Source organism: Lissotriton vulgaris, chromosome 4_1 (genome assembly GCF_964263255.1).
Source record: "Lissotriton vulgaris chromosome 4_1, aLisVul1.2, whole genome shotgun sequence".
Lineage (NCBI taxonomy): Eukaryota > Metazoa > Chordata > Amphibia > Caudata > Salamandridae > Lissotriton > Lissotriton vulgaris.
This window is the reverse complement of record NC_141691.1, coordinates 1,102,898,971-1,102,919,588: the sequence shown is the minus strand read 5'-3', so window position 1 is coordinate 1,102,919,588 and position 20,618 is coordinate 1,102,898,971. Positions and strand designations below refer to the sequence as shown.

The window sequence follows — 20,618 nt, the reverse complement described above, 5'->3', positions numbered from 1 at the left end:
TTGCTGGCCCTACTCTCCTCGCCCCTGCCCTCCCATGTCTTTGTGCATCCCCCCTGCTCCCTCCTTTCTGCCCAACATATTCCAAGGGCTTGCTACTCTGCTATCAACTATTCTGTTGAGCTGCCACTGCCCCTCCCACTGGCCTAGCATTGCAAAATGGCTGCCATCTGTCCCTGCCACCTCCAATCTGCCTGTCCAAGTTCCATGCCCCTATCCCCGCCCTCCTGTCCTCCATGTTCCATTTTGCTGCAAGGCCCTTTTTCCCTCCATGCTCTGTTGTGCGGCAGCTCCTCCTCCTATCTGCCCTGTGTGAAGTGGTGTGAAGCCCCTTCCCCTGCCCTCTTTTGTCTGGGTCCAGCCCCTACCCCTCCCTTCTGTCCTCCATGGTCCTTTGTGCGTGCCCCTGCACTTGCCCCCTTCCTCTTTCCCACCTTGGCCATTGTGCTGCCACTATCCTTCCGGTTTCCCGTGCACGGTCTTCTGTGTTGCCTTAGCCCCTCCCACCCCTCCCACCTGCCTTGTGTGATCAGCTTGCTGCCCCTGACCACCTCCTACCTGCCCTCTGTTTTCTGTGTGTATGCCAATGCAATCTCACTGTTGCCCTCCATTAGTGGTCATGCTTCCAGTGCCCATCCCGCCTGCCCTTCATGGTCAGTCTGCTGCTCCTCCCCCCTTGCCCTCTGCATTCCATGTTCAGACTTATATCCCCTCACTCCTTCTTTGTCTGGTCTGCTGCTGTGCCCCTGTCCCTCCCTCCTGCCCTTCATGGTCAGTTCTGCTGCAACTGTCCCTCCTATCTGTCCTGTATGGTCAGCTTGCTGCTCTTGCCTCTTTCCCCTCTGCTCTCTGTTGTCCATGTGCATTGCCCTGTCCCTTCCCTATTGCTTTCCATGGTTCGTTATGCAGCACTGTCATCTTGCTTGCTCTGTGTGGTGTATTGTGCTTCTGCAACCCCTGATTCCTGCCCTGTAAGGTCAGTTGGATGTCCCTGCCCATCTCCCTCCTACCCTCTCTTATCCGAATCTATGTCCCTACCTTATTCCTCCTGCCCTCTGTGATCAAATGTTCCTTACTTGCCAACATTTTTAACTTGATAAGGGGGTGATTTGGAAAGAAAAACCTGGGGAATTGATTTTCCCCATGGACTTACATTGAACAAGAAGAGATTTTAGGCAGAAGTCAGATGACACAAAGTCCTTTTAAACTTAAAAACATCAGGAGTCTCCTGCCTGAATCAGGTCTGTTGAAATGTATGGTTGTACTGCCACTGCCTCTTCCTTCTGCCCTCAATGTTTTTTTTACATTGCTGCTGCCCTTTTACCTGTACTTCATGGTTGCTTTGTTGCCCCAGCACACCCTTTCCCCTGCCCTCCATGGTCCGTGTGCTGCCACTGCCCTTCCAGCCTGCACAGTGTGGTCAACTTGTATCCTCTTCAACCTCCTCCATGAGAGGGTCCTACTCCCAAAGAAATTATGGTTATGATAGTGGCATGGTAATATTATCCTCCCATTCCTCTGTGCCAATTAACAACCTATCTCGATTCCCAACATTTCTGGCTTGAACTGAGTGGCTACAGGGCTTTAAAAACAATACAACGCAGAAATTAGTTGGTTATTGGATGGGTATTGGAGCAACAATGGGGTGAGTAGATGCTGTGCTCTAGTCTAAATAGATGGCTGCATCACCCAATGTCGAATCTGGATGTGATGCCAGCTCTCGGATTCAGGTAGGGCATGGTCTGAGCAGAGGGACTCAAAGGGTGTAGGTCCTTCTAAGTCAAATAAGTGAACAATAGATCTGCAGCCGACTAGGTTCCAAAGTTGAAATGCCAGATTATGCAAATCCAGGGTAAAGTCTGGATTCACTACAAGTGGAAGGGGAAAGAGGTGAGTCCCTCCCATACAGTTACTTTGTCCCAGGGATCTAATGAGGATATGACAATAGTGGAAAGGTAAAGGCTCTTGGGTCGGGCATGCTTTGGGAGGAAAGGAATTCACCACAAAGGCTGGCCTGCTAACGCCCTATCCATGAAACGCGTGTGCTTCTCAGATTCATTGCAAGACCATTCCACAAAGACTCTAAGTTGGGTGGCTTGGTAATAACAGTGAAGATTTGCTACCCCCAGGCCTCCTTCAGTTGGAGGATTGTAACGTACGTCTCTATGCATGTGAGGTTTCCTGCCCATACGAAGCGACTAAGCTCCTGTTGAAGGTTTGTAGTGTCCCAGAGGCAGGCTCGACCGAGAGGGCTTGAAAAAGAAACAGGATTTTGATTTTTGGGTGTTCACTTTGATGCCTGCTGCCTGCTGCCTGGGAAAACACATCAACTCATCAAGAAAGATAGATAATGAATTAGAAGGGTCCTCCAAAATCGCTATGACGTCATATGCATATAGGCTAATAGTGTGTTGCTCTCCCCAAATGAGATCCCTCGTAGAATAGGGTTAGTCCAAATTCTGTGAGCCATAGGCTCCATATTTAAGGCGAGCATTAGAGGTGACAGCGGGCACCCCTGTCGCGTGTCTCTACTAATCAGGAATGGGGTGGAAGAGTGTCCATTCACTTGAACCACCGCTGTGGGTTGGTTATAGCTGCTGTGAATCCACCCTCCAAAATGGTCCTCAAAACCAAAGTGTTTAAGAGTGGCGGCCAAGTATGACCAATAAACCCTGTCAAATGCTTTTTCATCATTTATAGCTAACAGCGTTCTCTCTTGGTGAGAGCGTTGGACCTTGTCAATGAGGTGTAGGATCCTTCTGGCATTGTCACTTCATTGACGTTGGGACACAAAACCAGCTTGATCTGGGTCTGTAATGGCCAGTAAGAGGGGGCATAGGCGGGCTGCTAAAATGCTAGTGAAAAGCTTATGGTCCACATTTAAGAAGAAAATAGGCCTATACGATGCGCAGTGACATTTATCTTTCCCTGGCTTCAGAATTACAACAATAGATGCTGTCAACATCGAGGGAGGGAGGGAGGAAGAGTCCCCTATTGCATTAAACAATCTAGGGAGAAGGAGAGCCAGGATCACACAGAAGGTCTCATAAAAGTTTATGATGAGCTATACTTAAGATAACTTCCTTGAGTCAGACAGGGGGGTGTAGCTGAGCTACTTGTTCCTCTGTTAATTTTGAGGTGTGGGCAGTTGTTTGGCCATGTAGAGGTCTTGATAGAAATCTCGGAAGGTCTCTGGTATGTGTGGGCTATCCCTCCATTCCTGACCGGTTAGAGTCGACAACCATTTGAACCCCAGTCTCCTGACATTGGACTCGTAACTTATTAGCTAGGAGATGTCCACATCTAATGCCCCTATATAGTACCGGCGACAGAGACGAAGTACAGCATATTCCGCCATGTCCAAATCAAGACCCGCTAGTTGGACTCAGGCAACTTCTAGCTGTCTCCACATCTGAGGGGCACCGTTTTGCTTGTGGATACGTTCAAGTTCAAGGACATGATGAGACAAGCACTATCTCTCGTCTTTATGTGTCTTATTGTCTGCGGTTGAGATTGCGATCTGTTACCCTCTGACGACAGCTTTTAAAGTGTCCCATAGTGTAGTGATGGTGACGTCAGTGATGTTGATAGCTAAAAATTCTTCTAAGGCCTTGGTAAGTTGTTTTACAACTTAGGGACGTTGCAATAGGGCTTCTCGGAGACGTCAAATTCTAGATGGCAGCCTAGAAGGAGGAACCATCTAGGTGACAATCATGTCAGAGTGATCTGACAAAGAGCGGGGTTCTATCGCAGTGATCTGAACTATGGAGTCTCCGCGAGCGAAATCAGAAAGTAGTCCAATCTAGCATATGTCTTGTGTGCTTGGGAGTAGAACGTGTAATCTCAGGATAGTGGGTGTATGGTCCTACAAATATCAGCTAGGCCTATATCCCTCAACCATCTTGCTCCATCAGAGAAGAGGGCTCCCAATTAGGCCATGATGCTGGTCTGATCTGTCTATCTCATTATTATAAACTAGGTTTAAACCCCCCCCCCACACACTAGGACTAGTTGATCTGAGGTGCCCATCACCTTTGTGACCGCTTGTCGAAGCAAAGGCTCTTGTCCCTCATTAGGGGCGTTTATGGTACCTACAGTGATAGTATGGGAGACCACTGTCATCAAATATGCTAATAGCCTACCCCTACTTTGGCATGTTTAGGGCAGACTTTCTCTCGAAAGTTGTTGAAGACCAATATTGGCACGCCTGCAATTTTGGTTTTGAGAGAACAGAAATATTGGTTGGGAAAGACTTTAGAATGGAGCCTATGCACGTCAATAGTGAGGAGAGGTGTTTCTTGAACCAACAGATATGTGCCCCGGATTGTTCTAAGTATGAGAGGTTAGTGCGCCTCTTAATCGGGTGATTCAGGCCCTTGACATTAAGAGTAAGGAGTGTTAACTGATCGGTCATTGAAGTAAATGGCGGTAGGAAGGTATGGGAATATCTCTAGGAGTCCCTGCCACCAATGGGTATAGAGTATGTTGGGGAGCTGGAGAGATTCCAGAACGAAAGCAGCTATATTGAAGTCCTTGAGGATTAGCCCCCAGCATCTCTCCACCGCACGTGAGGGCATGGAGGTATTCCCTGATAGCATGGGCTAAAGCAGAAGGCATTGCCATCATGCGAGAGGAAACGCTGGGTCTACGTAAGACGCCGATAGCAATGCAAGGGAAGGGTCTACTTCAGGGTCTTGTGCGCATGGAGGGGGAAATTCTAGAACAGGGGCCGGATGTTGAGAGAGATACTCTTGCAACCTGAGAAGGGCGACATGTCAGGTGCACCCTCACCCCAATACGCAGGCACATTTATACTGACCGTCGATTAAAAGGAGATGTAATCATGTGTGCTGGTTGGCGTATCTGCTTTGTGGAGAATTGGGGGAGCGGGGGACAAGGGCGGGACTGGGAGATAGATGTGGATGCAATGGGGGTGGTGTGGGGGACTCAGAGAAGACTGTGTAATCAGAAGTCGGACCCAGCTGCTGTCGTTAAGATTCCTCTTATTTTCTCAGTTAATGTTAATTTCCCTTATAACATCTGTGCGTCCACATGAGATGTATGATTTGCAACACTCGTCATAACATGTCTTTAAAATCACATTATGGCTGCACTGTGGACTTTATATCTGTTGACGCGACACTTATGTTGTAGTCCTACCTGGCCCTGTGACTATAGGGCCACCAGGATACACAGTGGACATCCCAAGCGTATCTGTGTGTGCTGAGCGTCACTGCCAGACAACTCTAATTGTGGTTGTGTTGAAATGTTGGATATTGTCTTGCATAGAAATTTAAAATTCTGTGAAAATAATAAAACTGATTTAAACAAAAAAAGGAAGCAATAGTATACAAAGGCATCACTAATCCCTACAATGGATTGATGAGCTCACCAACACCCGTTAAGAATAGATATATGGCAAAATAGGAAGCAGAAATAATCCTCCTCGAAGAATAGGATATAATCTGCGAAGTCGCATCCGAACCATCCATTCTACAAACACCACTAAAGGTAGACCCACTGGCTATGAAAATGGGTTGTTGGAGTTCAAGAGAAAAGCCATATTACATTCCCTCGGTGGTAGCTGCTGACACCTATGTTACAAGAACCAAGGTGTCTCTAGCGCAGCTTTGGAATCTTTCAGAGCCTCCTAACGCAGGCATGTTGTCCAAATTATGGTCGATGCATGCTATGGAAATACTAACAACCACAGTACACAACCGCCTGACAAAATGGGAACCTATCTGGGGAGCGTATGTATCCTATATCGATGAGAATGGTAGGTATAATGTGAACTGCATTTATGTGCTCTATGTCACCAATAAATCACACTTATGGGACCCCACGACACCTGAAAACTAGCATTAAGGAAATCCCATCATTCAGATAAGGTATATCATAAACACGCCCCCCTGGATAGACCCCACAGTAAATATACGAGGTAAATTAAGCTTGCTTAATCTCCACAACGGCCCCCTGCGGCGGGATGCCTGGCTTTCACCTTGGGGATGCCCTGTAGGGGCTATCTCACAGGAAAAACCAGGACGGGTTCCCAAGGCAAGCGCGGAGATACCCCTTCCGGGGTCGATTCAGGCGCTATATAAGAAACATAATAATAATAATAATGCCCCGAACTAAGAGAGAAATAATAACCGGTATGCAGTTATGTATGTTGTTTTATATTGTGCAAGATTGTAAGTGATGTGCAGAAAATGCTCTTTTCTTTGTTGCATTACCCAAATAAAATGTGATAGAGAGGTGTTTGGAAGAAAAGAGTGGTCTTTGGTGCAGCTTCTTGAAAACAGGCTGACAGCCCCCGCTGTGCACCAGCACATATGTGCTTTCGTAAAGTGATGACGAGCTGCAACAGCGCCAGAGGCGCGGCTGCCCTGGTGCAGATGGAGATGCGGCGCCAATGTTTGCGCAGGGGCACAGTGTCCATGATATGCAAGCCCAGGTCACCGAGAGCCTGCTAGGCGCATCTGTGTGCAATAGGCTATGTTGTTTAGTGCAGCTAAGGGGCCTGATTCACTAGTGATAGCTGGAGCTGCAGGAACGATCTTCAATATTGCTTATCCAGACCCAGCTTCTTGCGGTGGGATCCAGGGCTCATACGGTATCCGTTGCTCCCTTTCGCAAAGTGATCGAATCGGGCGATCTGCGAGCCGGGAGCAGGGCTTTCTGAAGCCCTTCGTACTGGACTGTCATGATAACACGCGAGGGGACCTTTGCACGGTAAGAATACATGTGTGCTTCTGGTTTACTAACATACTCTGTCCACACACGATGTCGTCTAGGGTCACTTTTACTTTCATTGCATTATAAATACTGGTGTTTGTATTACTCCGGAACTGTGACTTCTGCACGATCTTTTGTCTCTACAGATCATCAAGGACCAAAAGCTTCTGGTGATAGTCGGAGGGATGCTGCTAATTGACCTCTGCATCTTAATCTGCTGGCAGGTGGTGGACCCTTTGAAAAGGACGGTGGAAGACTACAACCTAGAGGTAGGTTGGGAGGATTTTAGCGCCAGGGTTGAATGAAAAAGCCACCCCAAAAACCATGAAATCAATATCGAATGGAACATACAATCTGTGCTGTCTCGTTTGCAGCCACAACGTGGGGTTGGATTTTGTAATGCCTGGCGAGCTCTTGGCCCTGTGACTCACCGTGGTTGTGTCTTCGAGTGAATCACAGGACATGGGGTTGCTTTTACGCCATGGCGTTGCTTTAAGGAATGTGTGTTCTCCAAAGAAGGGAGAGAAGGAGGGCCGAAAGGCGTAAACACGAGGGAGTACTCTGCCCAGAGTTTATATATTGGATGCTGTTGCGATGAATAATAGATCACCGCGCTCCATTAGCACTGCAGATGATTTCTATGAGAATGCACACACGCTCGCTTTGAAATCAAGTTTCCAGATGAGTGGCACTGCACTAGGCTGCCGGATCCCTCAGTGAAAACAGCCACATTTCTCCGCAGCTCGTGGCCGAATGTCAATAATGTTGGCTCCACATCGGTAGCTTCGAAAGCGGCTTCCTGCAGTGTCCTGTCTGCTTTAACAAAGACTGTTATTAGAGAAAAGGGATGAGAGGCACGTGGGCCTTGGATGCTTGGACCAGTTTTGTTTTTAAACATCATACAATCACAAATATTGCTTTTTTTTAGTTCGGAAGCAATGACATAGACCTCTATATTTCTCTTTTAATGTCAATGTGTTACGAATCTGTAGGAGGCGCTTTAACGGTTTTGCAAGTTCACCAGTGACCCAACATCTGGGAAAATCAGCACCAAATATATCGGTGAGCAGAGAGAATCTTCTGGTGAAAACCAGGCCCCAGTGCACACCCAAGGCCCGTTAGTATTGTGATGATGATGTGAAATACGCAAGCCTTCCATACCCCTCATACGGGGATAGTGTAAGTTGTCTTGAGAAACAAAAATGGCACGTTGGTGCATAGTGGTGGTGGATTCCCCGTAGAGAGTTGAGACAGTGGAAGGACCAGGATGCAAAATGTTTGGAACTAGGAATCAGGCATATATTTCCGAATGAGATCCATGGCCAATACCTTGGATCTGAATTGGTGTTTGCAAGGAGTCTGGGTTAATAGATGTCAGACTACTAAAAAGTCTAGTGAGCAGGTCTGTGCTGCTGACCTCGTCTAAGAGAGGAACCCAGAAGGTTTTAAAATGCAGCGTGAAGGGTCTCCAGACTTTTGTATTCGGTGGCCCATTATACAGTTTCTGTCAATCAGGTTATAGCACCACCTTTGGTAAAGCAAATTCAACGCATGTATGACGTTACAACGCATGCTTTTACCACGCATGCTGTTACAACGCCAGTTTTACAACGCAAACCTTTACAACGCATAGCGCTTTGGGGTGCTGGATAGTGAATAGTTTAATTTACTATTCCAACTCCAGTCCCGGTGGACACTAGGGAAGGTGTTGGATAGTAAATTAAATCTATTCCCTATCCTAGAGCGCCCCCCAGCGCAATGCGTTGTAATGGTTTTCGTTGTAAAACCTGCGTTGTAATAGCACTGCGTTGTAAAAGTTTCGTTGTAAAGGATGTTTCCCAAATTCAACACTATCTGTCTCAAAAGATTGAGTTTAAACTTAGTTTGAAGAAAGTCACTGTTGATGGATGTTACCTGTATGGATGCCATGAAAAGACTGAGGACTGCTTGCATTTCGAAATCCTAAACCTGTCCTAATGAGTGTCTTAGGGTCTGATTTATAACTCGGCGGGTGAGTTACTCGTTGCAAGGGTGACGCACATCCCGTCCGCCGAAACATAAATCCCAAAGCATATAATGAGATTTATATTTTGGCGGACAGGATATCAGTCACCGTTGTGACGAGTGACCCGTCCGCCGAGTTCTAAATAAGGTCCTTAGTACAGACATCATGAGAATTAAACAGCCGACAACCACTTGTGTTCTGTCAGGGCGCTGTCAAAGTCAGACATTTCTTTCCTTGCATTTTTTCAAACAACAAAAAAAATCATAGTAAAATGACTCGAAATGAAATGGAAAATAAGTTTTTCAATTCTCAAAAGTGTAGAACAAAGACAGTAAGATACTATCCTACAAATAGATGCAGTTAATGATTGCATTAAAAAATGCATTTCAGATAATCTAGCTATGTTTTGGAGATTACGTAACATACCAATGTAGCAGTGCAGACATTTACCCTCCGCTCAGCACTTATAACTGCATAGATTCCAAAGTGCTAGATGGCTTCGGGTTGTGTAATTTTTACAAATAGGTAAAACAAACAACTCACCTTATGTTCTCCTACACCTCCTCTACCTCAACTCTCTGACTCATCTCAACCTCATTTTACTACTCTTTCCAATGCACTAACCTATTTCTTGCCTTATACCTCTCTCAATATATCCTCTGCCTCCACACTCTCATTCATCCAAAACCCCATATCACTACTATGATCCCCAAAATAACACTTTCTAGACTCTTCCCTCCTCTACCCTTCCTTGCATCATGTCATACCTAATTTACTCTTTAGGTCTCCCAAACGAGCCTTTCTAAACCCTTCCTCTGACTCTTCCCCCTCCGCCTCCCATTTACTTATCCCAAAGCCCCTTCTACTGCTATAAACTAATAAAAAAGGGGTAAAAAAAAAACACCCTAGACCCTTCCCTCTTCTACGCCCCCACTATTCCTTTTCAATTTAATTAACAGACTAACATGTCAACCGCTCAAATTTATTTCATATTTCCCTAGACTAATTAACCACTAATCTTGTTTGGGCTCAGGAGTAGCGTGCTACCTACCAAGAAGCACCTCAGCACTTGATCAGGGGTAGGAAGTGCTATATAAATGCAAACCCTTCCCTCTTCTATCCCTCCACTATCCTTCCCAATCCAAATAACAGACTAACATATCCACAGCTCAAATTCATTTCATATTTCACTATACTAATTCACCACAAATCCATTTGGGTTCCTGAGTTGCATTCTACTCCCTGAAAAAGTGCTTTGACGCATCATCAGTGGTAGCAAGCGCTAAATAAATGCAAACCTTTCGCTCTTCTATCCCTCCACTATCCTTCTCAATCCTAATAACAGATTAACATATCCACCGCTCAAATTAATTTAATATTTCACTATACTAATTCACAACTAATCCTTTTGGGTTCCGAAGTAGCGTGCTACTCACCATAAAAGCTCTTCAATGCCTCATCAGGGGTAGCAAGCGCAACATAAATGTAAACCTTTCCCTCTTCTATTCCTCTACTACCCTTGTCAGTCCAAATAACAGACTAACATATCCACTGATCAAATACATTTTCATATTTCACTATACTAGTTCACCACTAAATCCAGTTGGGTTGCAGAGTAGCGTGCTACTTGCCGGGAAAGCACTTTGACGCCTCGTTGGGGTAGTAAGTGCTATATAAATGCAATTACAATACAATTACAATATCTCTGAAGTTTTTATTTAAATTGGTTGAAATTGTATATAGAAATACTAATATTAAGGAGAGAGTTAACTAAGAAGGTGCTTGTTTAAGAAACAACCTCGGAATTCAACCAAGTAATCAATTTGTGTTCAGGGTGATTTCAGGAAAAATAATTGCCTGTGCAAGTAAGAAAAAGAAGATGAAAGATATAGCCCTTAAAAAAATGAAAAGCAGAAAAAATATATGCAAGAGAGAGGCTAAAAGAGAAACGGGAGTAGAAGATATGAAAAATGGGAAGTGCACAACTGCAACATTGGACATATGGATGACAGGATTTCAATATTTGGATCACATGAAACATGAGAATATCCTCTCCAAAAGCGTAAAGCTCAGAGGGGTTTGATTGTTTTGGGTGTAAGGACACCTCCAACCCGATAGGTGTGAGAATTGCTGTGGTCTGAAAGTTAAAACTGTGGGGGTGCTAAAATACTGGACAATGGGCCTCCGGCAGTGTCTCTGAATGGGTCTCCTTGCAATTGGGACAAGAGAAAGTGTCTCCCTCCCCTAGGCCTCCAGACACCATCCCTGAGAGGCCCAGGGAGGGGGGCCCTCCCATGGAACCGAATTGCAAGGAAGCACATTTCTTTTAGTGTTTCAACAGGGAAACAACAGGACATACATCAGTGTTGGACAGGCCACGTGAAGGGCCGCTCCCCCTCTGCCCGACCAGGCCCGAGCCCGGTCCCTCAAGTGTCACACACCACCACTTCACGTTTTCCGTCCCCTCCGGGACCCCTGCCTCTGAACATATCAACCTCGTGGGCCCGATCCACTACCGGCCCGCGCGCCCAGTCTGGGCGCCATCTTGGACACTCCACCACGAGGCCGCGTGGCCCCCGATCGACCCCAACCCTGGGCCTGGCCAGGCCTCAGACATCCCGGCACCACCATCCACCCAGGAGGTGAGCGGACTACTTGGCAGGTCAATGGGAGAAAGAGGTGTCGATGGCTCTCCCCCGCCAGGTACCGCTCGCCCCCAGCCTCCCCGGGCGCTGGTTCCACCCCCCTGCTGGGTGTCTGGACTCCCTCATCCCGGACCTCCCGACCTCCAAGTGCGAGGGTCCGGACATCAAAGGGCACCAGCCCTATAACTGGGGCAGCTCCAGAGCAGGAAGACAGTTGTATCCTGGAGTCGAGAGACGCAGAGAAGAACTCATCCTTGACGGGCTACTGGCGCTGCCGTAGCTCTGCCTTGCGAACTATCGTCCTGCCTGCTGGCGCTGCCGCAACCTTCGTAAACCTTCATCGTCGTCGGGACCTGCTGGCGTGGCCGCGGACCGTTTGTAATTACCATCTTCATCGGGACCTGCTGGCTCCGCCGCGGACCGTCGCTTCCTTCATCCATCCCGGGACCTGCTGGCTCCGCCGCGGCCCGATCATCTAGAACGCCGAGCTCGAGGATTGAGAGCTATTTTCATCTATTGGTAACAAGACTGTCCCGCTACCCCTTTTCCCAATCCAGAGACCAGAATCGAGGGGACCCCTGAGTCCAGACCTCCTTGTATCATTTTACCGTACTTAAAGAATTGCTTATAAAGTATCGTTAAACCTTATCCTGGTGTGGTGTCCGTCCGTGGGGGGGGAAGTTACTTGTCTGTACGATCGCTGGAGACGGCTCTCCCCGGAGACCTCTCCCCTTATCCTCGGCCGACCCTTCCGGTCCGTCTAACATTGGTGGCCAGCGGCGCGATCCGAATCACCGCATAATCGTACAGAAGGTAGCTCACCCCACGACGAAATCACGATGACAACCAAAGAAAGCGGATCCACCGAGAAATTTCAGATGGAGAAATTGGACGAGTACAGCCATCGTGAATTAAAACAATTCTGCATCGAACTAGGTATCGCTACCACCGGTCTAAGTACCAAAGACGATTTCAAGCATGCCCTAGAGTCCTGGGCAGAAACCGGGGCCGTCGGAACCACCGACCAAAACATCGCAGCAGTAGAAAAAAACACCACGGCCCCCGAGGAGCGAAGAACGGGTCTCTCGCAAGACGAGATCCAGGAACGAGAAAGAACACGACTACATGAACTAGAAATGGCCCGGCTCAAAATGGATGTTGAACTTAAGTTGGCCGAACAAAAACTGAGCTTAGAGCACCTGCGTCTCCGAGAAGAAAGAGAGGAAAAACAGAGACAAAGGGAGCTCGAGGAAAAGAGACTGGCATATGAGCACGAGCGCAAATTAGCTGAGATAGACTTACGCAAGCAGAACAAAGAATTAGGGGTGCCCGAGCAACCCCACACCCCAGGGACAACAGATAAGAAGGTACACATCCCCAAGGATGTCGTTCGAGAATACTTCCGAGAGGACGACATCCAGCAATGGTTCAAGGCCTACGAAATCGCTATGACCGCCCACCGGATCGATCGAAGCGACTGGGGAGCCGGTCTATGGGGGAGATTCCTCAATGAGGGCCGCGATGCCCTGCTACAGCTCCCGGACCATCAGATGACCTCCTATGACCACATGAAAGCTGCCCTCCTCACCCGCTATGGGCTCACACCCGAGATGTACCGTCAGAGGTTCCGAGACTGCACCCGCATCCCGGGTACAACTTGGGTGGACTACGTGAACTATTTTAGCCGAGCCTTCGAGGGCTGGATCAAAGGAAGCAATGTCACAACTTACGAACAACTATTCAATCTCATGGTGTGGGAGCATCTATCAAACAATTGCTTCATTGAGCTCCGGCAGCACCTCCTCGACAGCAAATTGACTGATCCACGGCAGCTCGCAGCCGAGGCTGACCGGTGGGAAATCACCAGAGTGGGCCGAAATGGATCCTATGAACAGAACCGGAACAACAACGGTCAGCACCGTCCCCGAGGAGGAGGAGGGGGCCAAGGACGAGGAAGAGACAACGCTCCGGTCGCCCACGCTACCAGCACCACCCCCCCGGCCAACCGGGGCAGCACCCCGGCGCGACCGGGATACAGAGCCAATGTCACGTGTCACCGATGCCAACGAGTCGGCCACTATGCAAACGACCCTAATTGCCCACAGTACCAGAGCCCAAGACCCCGCCAAGTGGCCGCTGCTGCCCTGGGGGAAGAACAGATCTCGGAGGAGCAGGAAGAATATGAGCAAGAGCATCAAGAATGGGAGCCAGCCGCCATGGCTCTAGCATGCTTAGGGGGGAAAGACATGGTCCCGCGGGTCCCCCTACCCGCTAACACCCGGAAGTACAGCCAATGGGTGAGCATCAATGGACGCCCGGCCGAAGCCCTCCGTGACACCGGGGCCAGTGTAACAGCCGTCCGCTGTCACCTGGTGACCCCAGAACAGTTCCTACCAAATATTCTCTGCCCTGTCCGTTCAGCCGATAACTCGGAAAGTCTGTGTCGGATGGCCTGCGTCCCTTTCGAATGGGGAGGGGTCTCCGGCATGTTGAAAGTGACGGTCCGGGATGATGCCCCCGTAGACTGCCTCCTGGGAAATGACCTTGAAAGCTCTCCGTGGGCAGCCGTAGAACGAAGAGAACACCTGGGGATGTTAGGCATCCCGGACTGGGCGTGCGTCACCACCCGGTCCATGGCCGCCCGTGCCAATCCCCGACCGGAGGAACCCGAATGGCCGGCGCCTCCTCCCCCGGTCGCCCCAGTCGAAGACACCGACCGTGCCGTCCCCCCAGAACCAGCTCAACCTCCGGACCTCGCTGGCCTCGACCAGTGGCATCAAGAGGGGGGGCCCACACAGGAGCAGTTTCGCCAAGAGCAGAAGACCTGTCCCTCCCTCGAGGGACTCCGCCAACAAGCCCTCGCCCAGAGCGCAGGGGATACCTCCGGAACACATTGGATCTACTGGGACAATGATCTGCTATACAGTGAACAAAGGATCGCGGAGCTGGGGGCCAGCCGAGTGCTAGTGGTGCCCCTCCGTTTTAGAGACTTCTTGCTAAACCTGGCCCACGATGTCCCCCTGGCTGGACACCTGGGTCAGGATAAAACCTACAGCCGCCTAGTGACCCACTTCTTCTGGCCCAAAATGAGGAATGATGTACTCCAGCATTGCCGATCTTGCCCCACGTGCCAAGCCAGTGGAAAGAGCGGCCGCAAACTAAAAGCCCCCCTGCAACCATTTCCCGTGGTCACCACCCCGTTCGAGAGGGTCGGGAGAGACATTGTGGGGCCCCTCGACCCCCGTACAGCACAAGGACATCGGTTCATCCTGGTACTGGTGGACCACGCCACCCGCTACCCCGAGGCTGTTCCCCTGCGAACTGTGACAGCCCCGGTAGTCGGCCGGGCCCTGATGGGGATCTTCTCCCGTGTGGGCTTCCCCCGAGAAGTCGTCAGCGACAGAGGCACGAACTTTATTTCCAAATATATGAAGTCCCTCTGGCAACAGTGTGGGGTCACCTACCGATTCACGACCCCCTATCACCCTCAAGGAAACGGACTCGTTGAGCGGTTCAACCGCACGCTCAAAGGGATGATTGGGGGGTTGGAAGAGCCCCTCCGTCGCCAGTGGGATGTGCTGCTGCCGTGCCTCCTCTTCGCATATCGAGAGGTCCCCCAGAAATCCCCACGCTGCCCATGCCTAGTACCGTCCCTTCAACCAGCAATAAAACATTAGAGGAAACGGCGAAATGAGACCTGGTAAGAGGGTGTAGTGTTATTAGGAAGACTGGTGCAGGTGTGCTCGATTTGTAGTGACACAATACATTTGTGTGCATGTGTAATGCAGTGAAAGAGCACTTATACTTCAAGCACAGATCAAAACCAGTAACCAATCTTAGCACAGTTTTATGGTTAAGATGGCCTCTGGTACTTGAGTGATGACGTTTTGTGGTAGGAATCAGTAGCTTTATATTGTGTCAACATAAATTATTATAATTTTCAATTATTTTGTCAGAAAAGTGAACTGAGCCACATAGGTGGTTTGCCCACGGTAGGAAACTATCACAAAGTACAGGATCTCGGATTGAAACCTTGGTTTCCTTTTTCTGAAGTATGTAACTTTGCCATTAAACTAAATGTCCTTAAAAGTAGAGGTAAGTTAATCTTGCAAATATTCACTAATGATCACCTGGAGCATACAATAGTCACTGTACCAGCTTTAAACCTTTTTTAAGATCACAGAACGTTGGCTAGAAAGGATACATTTTTATTTGTAAACAATTACTTTTTTGATAGATGTTTGTTAAGTGTTATGTCTGTCCTTCTAATGGGGGAAGGCGCCTTAAATGGTGCACGGCTGTCCTGGATGATGGGCTGGTCCAAAACCTAAGGGCCTTGATTGAAGGGGCAGTATCTAGGCTAGACACCTCCATATTGGCTCAGTCTGAGGTTCTTTGCCTCTTTTGTAATACCATTGAAGCCGTGGGAAGTCTACTTATAAAACCTTGTAGGGTTTCCCATACTAGGGGGGGACCAGAATCCGAAACACAATCCAGGGTGGTTTTCCAAAAAATGCCGGCTGTCAAAGACAGCCTTAGTAAAGGCAGTCAAGCTAAAAGACCCTGTGCTGATCCGGACCGCCCGGAATAACTATAGGTTCACCATTAGGGAAGCCAGGAGGGCTTGGGACGATCAGTTCGGGTGTAATTTAAAGGTTGCCAGCAAAAGGAGGGATGCTGGAGGTTTTTGGAACCTGGTAAGAACCAGGAATAGGCCCGATTGTACCCTTATTACATGCAATATTACGGGGCAGGCATGGTTTGATCACTTCTCTCTCCTCTATTCCACCCACCCAGCCGAGGGGTTGGGGCCGACTACATCTCCTGCTTTGGGCCCTTTGGGACTAGTGAGGTGCTACCTTTTACATCGAAGGAGGTGGAAGACTTGATCAAATCTTTAGTGCCAAACAATGCAGCAGGCCCTGACAGTTTACCCGGGGACCTACTCCGTTTGCATTCACAAGACTGGGGCAAGTTTATATCAACTTTACTTAATGCCATTATGCATGGTGCGGCGATCCCAGATTCATGGAAGGGGGCTGAGGTCGTCCCGATTTTTAAGAAGGGTTGTTGGGACGATCCAGCAAACTATCGCCCTATCAGTCTTATAGATTCTACACAGAAGGTGGCCGGAAAGTTTGTCTTGGGGAGATTGCTCCAGTGGGAGGCCGAAAATAAAATTCTATCAGAATCCCAGGCAGGCTTTAGGGTTGGGACTGGGACCATCGAGCAGGTCTTTAGACTGATGCTCACCTACTGCAAGGTGGTGGTGCTGGGCAAAGGTAGTCTTTATCTTGCGTTTATCGATTTAAGGACTGCCTTTGACCTAGTGCCATGGGGACCGCTTGTGGGGGGTACTAGCTGATCTGGGGATCCCAGCCTACTTTTTGTCCCTATTGGTAAAGTTGCACGATGGGAACTATGCGCAGGTGAGGTGGTGCACTCAGGGCCAGAAGACTGCCAAAATCCCAGTGGAAAGGGGCGTTCGCCAGGGGTGCATCCTTGCCCCCACCCTGTTCTCCTTATATGTGAACGGGGTGGTGGAGCATCTCTTAAATCAACCATCTGACGCCCCCTTTTTGGCGGGAAAGAAAATACCCACGCTCCTTTTCGCTGATGACACTCTGCTCACGTCAAAGTCACCGATGGGCCTACAGAGCCTCTTAGATAATTTTCAATCTTTTTGTGACAGCAGGGGCCTCAAAACCAATACTGATAAAACTAAGTATCTAGTACTGACCCCCCCAGGAAGCTTGGTCGCCCTCCCTCTCTAAACCTTGTGCGCCTAGAAAGGGTAAGGGAATTTGATTACTTGGGAATTCGTCTATCTGACTCTATGCAGTGGGGCCCCCACCTCCAGAAATTGCTGATGGGTCACAAACGGGTTGTGGGGGCATTGATCAAAGAGCAACGCTCATCCTCATTTAGGCCCATAGCCCTAGTCCTAGATATTTATAGAGCTAGGAGAGTTAGTGCAGCACTTTACGGGGCTGAACTTTGGGGATTAGGCTCTAGTGACCTTCTTTTAAAATTGGAAAATACATTTCTAAAGGACCTAATGTCACTTCCCCATAGCATGCCCACGTTTCCCCTATTGCTAGATATGGGCTGCCGCTCGATCAGAGACCAGGCCCGACTGCGCCCGCTTTTATTGTGGGCACATTTATGGAGAACCCCCAAACTTGTTACTTATGAAGAGGGGCTATCGGAAATATTGTCAATGTATGGATGGTCAAAAATCAGGTGGCTTACAAAAGTAAAAACAATGTTTGACAGCATGGGTCTTGGTGTTGCTTGGGCATCTAGGAGTGCTCCCCCCAAATCTGTCCTCAAGACCTTATATTGGCAGTGGGTAGCAAACAAACTTAACTCAAATCGGAAGCTTAGCAGGACATCCACTGAGTTTCTTATGATTAAGGATGTCCCCCTTTGCGAATCGTATATGGATCTGATCTCTAAATCCTTTGATCGAGCTTTGTATTTTAGGTTTAGAGTAGGCTTACTCCCCCTGAGAGAATTGTCTGCCCGTTGGAACATTCCAGCCCAAACCTCTCCATTCTGCATATTTTGTACCTCTAGAATGGAGTCTGTAGCCCATTTTCTATTCGAATGCCCGGCCTACAAAACTCCAAGGTCCTTGTGGCTAAATCCCTTATGCAGGGAGCTTGGTACCAGAGACCATACAGTCGCCCTTAGAATTTTGAGGTATGATGCCAGGCCCCTGTATGTTTGTGACATGGCCAAATACCTTGGCTGGGCTTGGTCAATCAGATGCAAAAGGTTAAAACTCATTGTTGCGGTCATGTATTGGACCTTCTTATTTAATTTATTGGAAAGTGTAAAAAATTGTTTATTCAACCAGGAAGTGGATTTTAACCAACATGATTTTAACTGCTGTTTTATGTAATGCTTTTATGATATTTTTATTATCGAAATAAAGCTGATTGACTTGACTTGACTTGATTGTTATGTTTAGCGATTTATTTTAGCAGTCTGCTACCTATACCGGTGCCCTGATGCTGAAGGTAACTTTAGACCTTGAAAAGAAACTGTTCAATAAACAACTAGATTACTAGCACCTTTTGGAAGCAAAGAAGAGCTTGCTTTTCCTGTACCATTACTGGAAGTGGACTCCACAGTTTAGCAGCAGTGACAGAAAAGGACCTGCCCCCAATCGTGCCCACCTAAGCTGCCAACCCCAAAGAGGCGGTACAAAAGGGAGTGGCTCACTTTGCCACTGGATTCAAGCAAGCCTGGCTGAAGATGGCTGGAATGCCAGAAACTGGTCCTAGGAAGCTTGTTTCCGGTCCAGGGAAGGCATGGCTTGGCAGTTCGGGCTGGACTGTTTCCATGAGGCAAAGGGTCAGACTGATTTGCATATGGCCATGTCTGAACTGGGATGGCAGAGTGTGCTAAAGAACGGTGATTGATTAAACCCAGATCTGTTGACTGGGTGTGAGTGTTTGATTGGTTCAGATGCTCTGTCCATCACCACCTCCTTTTGTAACACCAAAGCGGCATCAGTAGATCTTAAGTGACTCTTAGGGAAATAGCAAAGGAATTTCTTCTTGAGGTAGCTGGCCCCTATATCAAGCTGTGGCATTGCTTCGCAAACCCAATGCCATCATGGAAGCGTCAAGAGGCAGTACAAAAAACACAGAATATTGCAGTAGTCTAGTCGCCTGGGCCATTACTGAGTGCACAGAGAACAGGAAAAGAGCAATCATTTTGTGCAACACCCAAATGAAAAAAAGCAGGTAGCAGAGAGACGATTAACCTGTTACACTAGTGCACAAGAGACAGATTAGCATTCAGAATAAACATCAGATACCGACCATTCCTGGCTGTGTAGGGGGAACTGGACCAAAGTGTCAAGGAAAAAGAACTAACAAAACAGTTGTTGTTAACTCACAGCAGCTCAGTTTTATCATTTTTCAGATGATTACTGGCATACATTGATGAAACTTTTCAGGGGAGCAGAGTCCGACCAATCCACAGTAACTTTCTTTGCAGAATCCTCTGCATAATTCATGCAGTTCATGCCAAGAGATCTTATAAGTTTGGCCAGCCGACGGATATTAATATTAAAGGGGGTGGAGCTAAGAAGTGATCCCTGAGACACACCCTGATACAGTATCTTGAATTCAGATTGAAAAGATGATAAATAGAATGCCTGAAATCTTACTTTTAAATAGGATTTGCACGATTGCACCAATGGCGCACAAATCCCCACTTCCACCAGTCTGGTCAACAAGATGGACTGCATCAAATGCAGCAGATAGGTCTAGTAGTATCAAAGCAAAAGGATGCGCTTTATATGCTGACATTCAGAGATCATCAAGAATGGATTCTAGTTATGTTTCTGTGCCAGGTGAAAACCAGACTGGAGGGACTCTAAGTTTAGATGTTGCGCATAAAATTCTGAGATCAGTCTACTAGCATGCTTCTCTAAGACCTTTTATCTGGAATGGAAGTAGTGATCTCGCCCGATAGTTGATCTCATTTGGCATTTTAATGGCAGTTCATCAGACCACCCTATATGGTGGATTTCACGTCATGTGGGATGTTTTGTTGATCATACCAAGTCACAACCGACCATGTAGTGTCGCTGCGAAAGTGGATGTCAATAATCTAGCCATGATGTCCAGAGTGAAGTAGTAGTGTGTCCTAAAGGGCAGTGCTTAAGTGACAGTGATAAATTAAAATTGACTACACAAGCGCTGTACAACATTCAAAGCGCAACCTATGTGTCATACATTAAAAACACGCCGAGTAGTGTATTGCTACCCCATGGCGCTGTGCAGAACGGTCGACATGTTTCAGCCTATGGGGCATTGCCCCGGCTTTCTTCAGGACCATAAAAAACGCTACTGCAACTATAAATGATGTGTTGAAAAAAACGGACAAATGATGTACTAGTAAAGTTACATATCTACCAGGAATCGTCACAATAGAATTCCCACTGGAAGGGGAGAAGAACATCTTCTTCCTAGAAAAAATGTTGACAAAACACTATATTACACACACGCAGCCACGAGAAAGCACAGATACCACGCCAACAAAACACACCTGCCTGAATGGAATTTACATTCAGCATAAAATGACCAAGCATAATAGCTTAAACAACATGAAGCATTTCTCCATGATGCTACTCACCCAGCTTTGTGTGGGTGAAGACCTCACCTCACCCGGCAACCGCTCGGGAGTATGAGGCCCCGCTCTATAGTGTAGAA

General features: G+C 47.9%; 1 protein-coding gene across 1 annotated transcript in view; it reads left to right on the top strand.

The window, feature by feature from the left end:
* The window catches only part of GABBR2 (gamma-aminobutyric acid type B receptor subunit 2), a 1,712,046-nt gene that overhangs the window by 1,470,398 nt on the left and 221,030 nt on the right, over positions 1-20,618 (top strand). Inside the window, exon 13 of the mRNA XM_086967412.1 lies at positions 6,882-7,004. Coding sequence (XP_086823538.1) covers positions 6,882-7,004 — 123 coding nt within the window. The remainder of the gene's footprint in view (positions 1-6,881; positions 7,005-20,618) is intronic.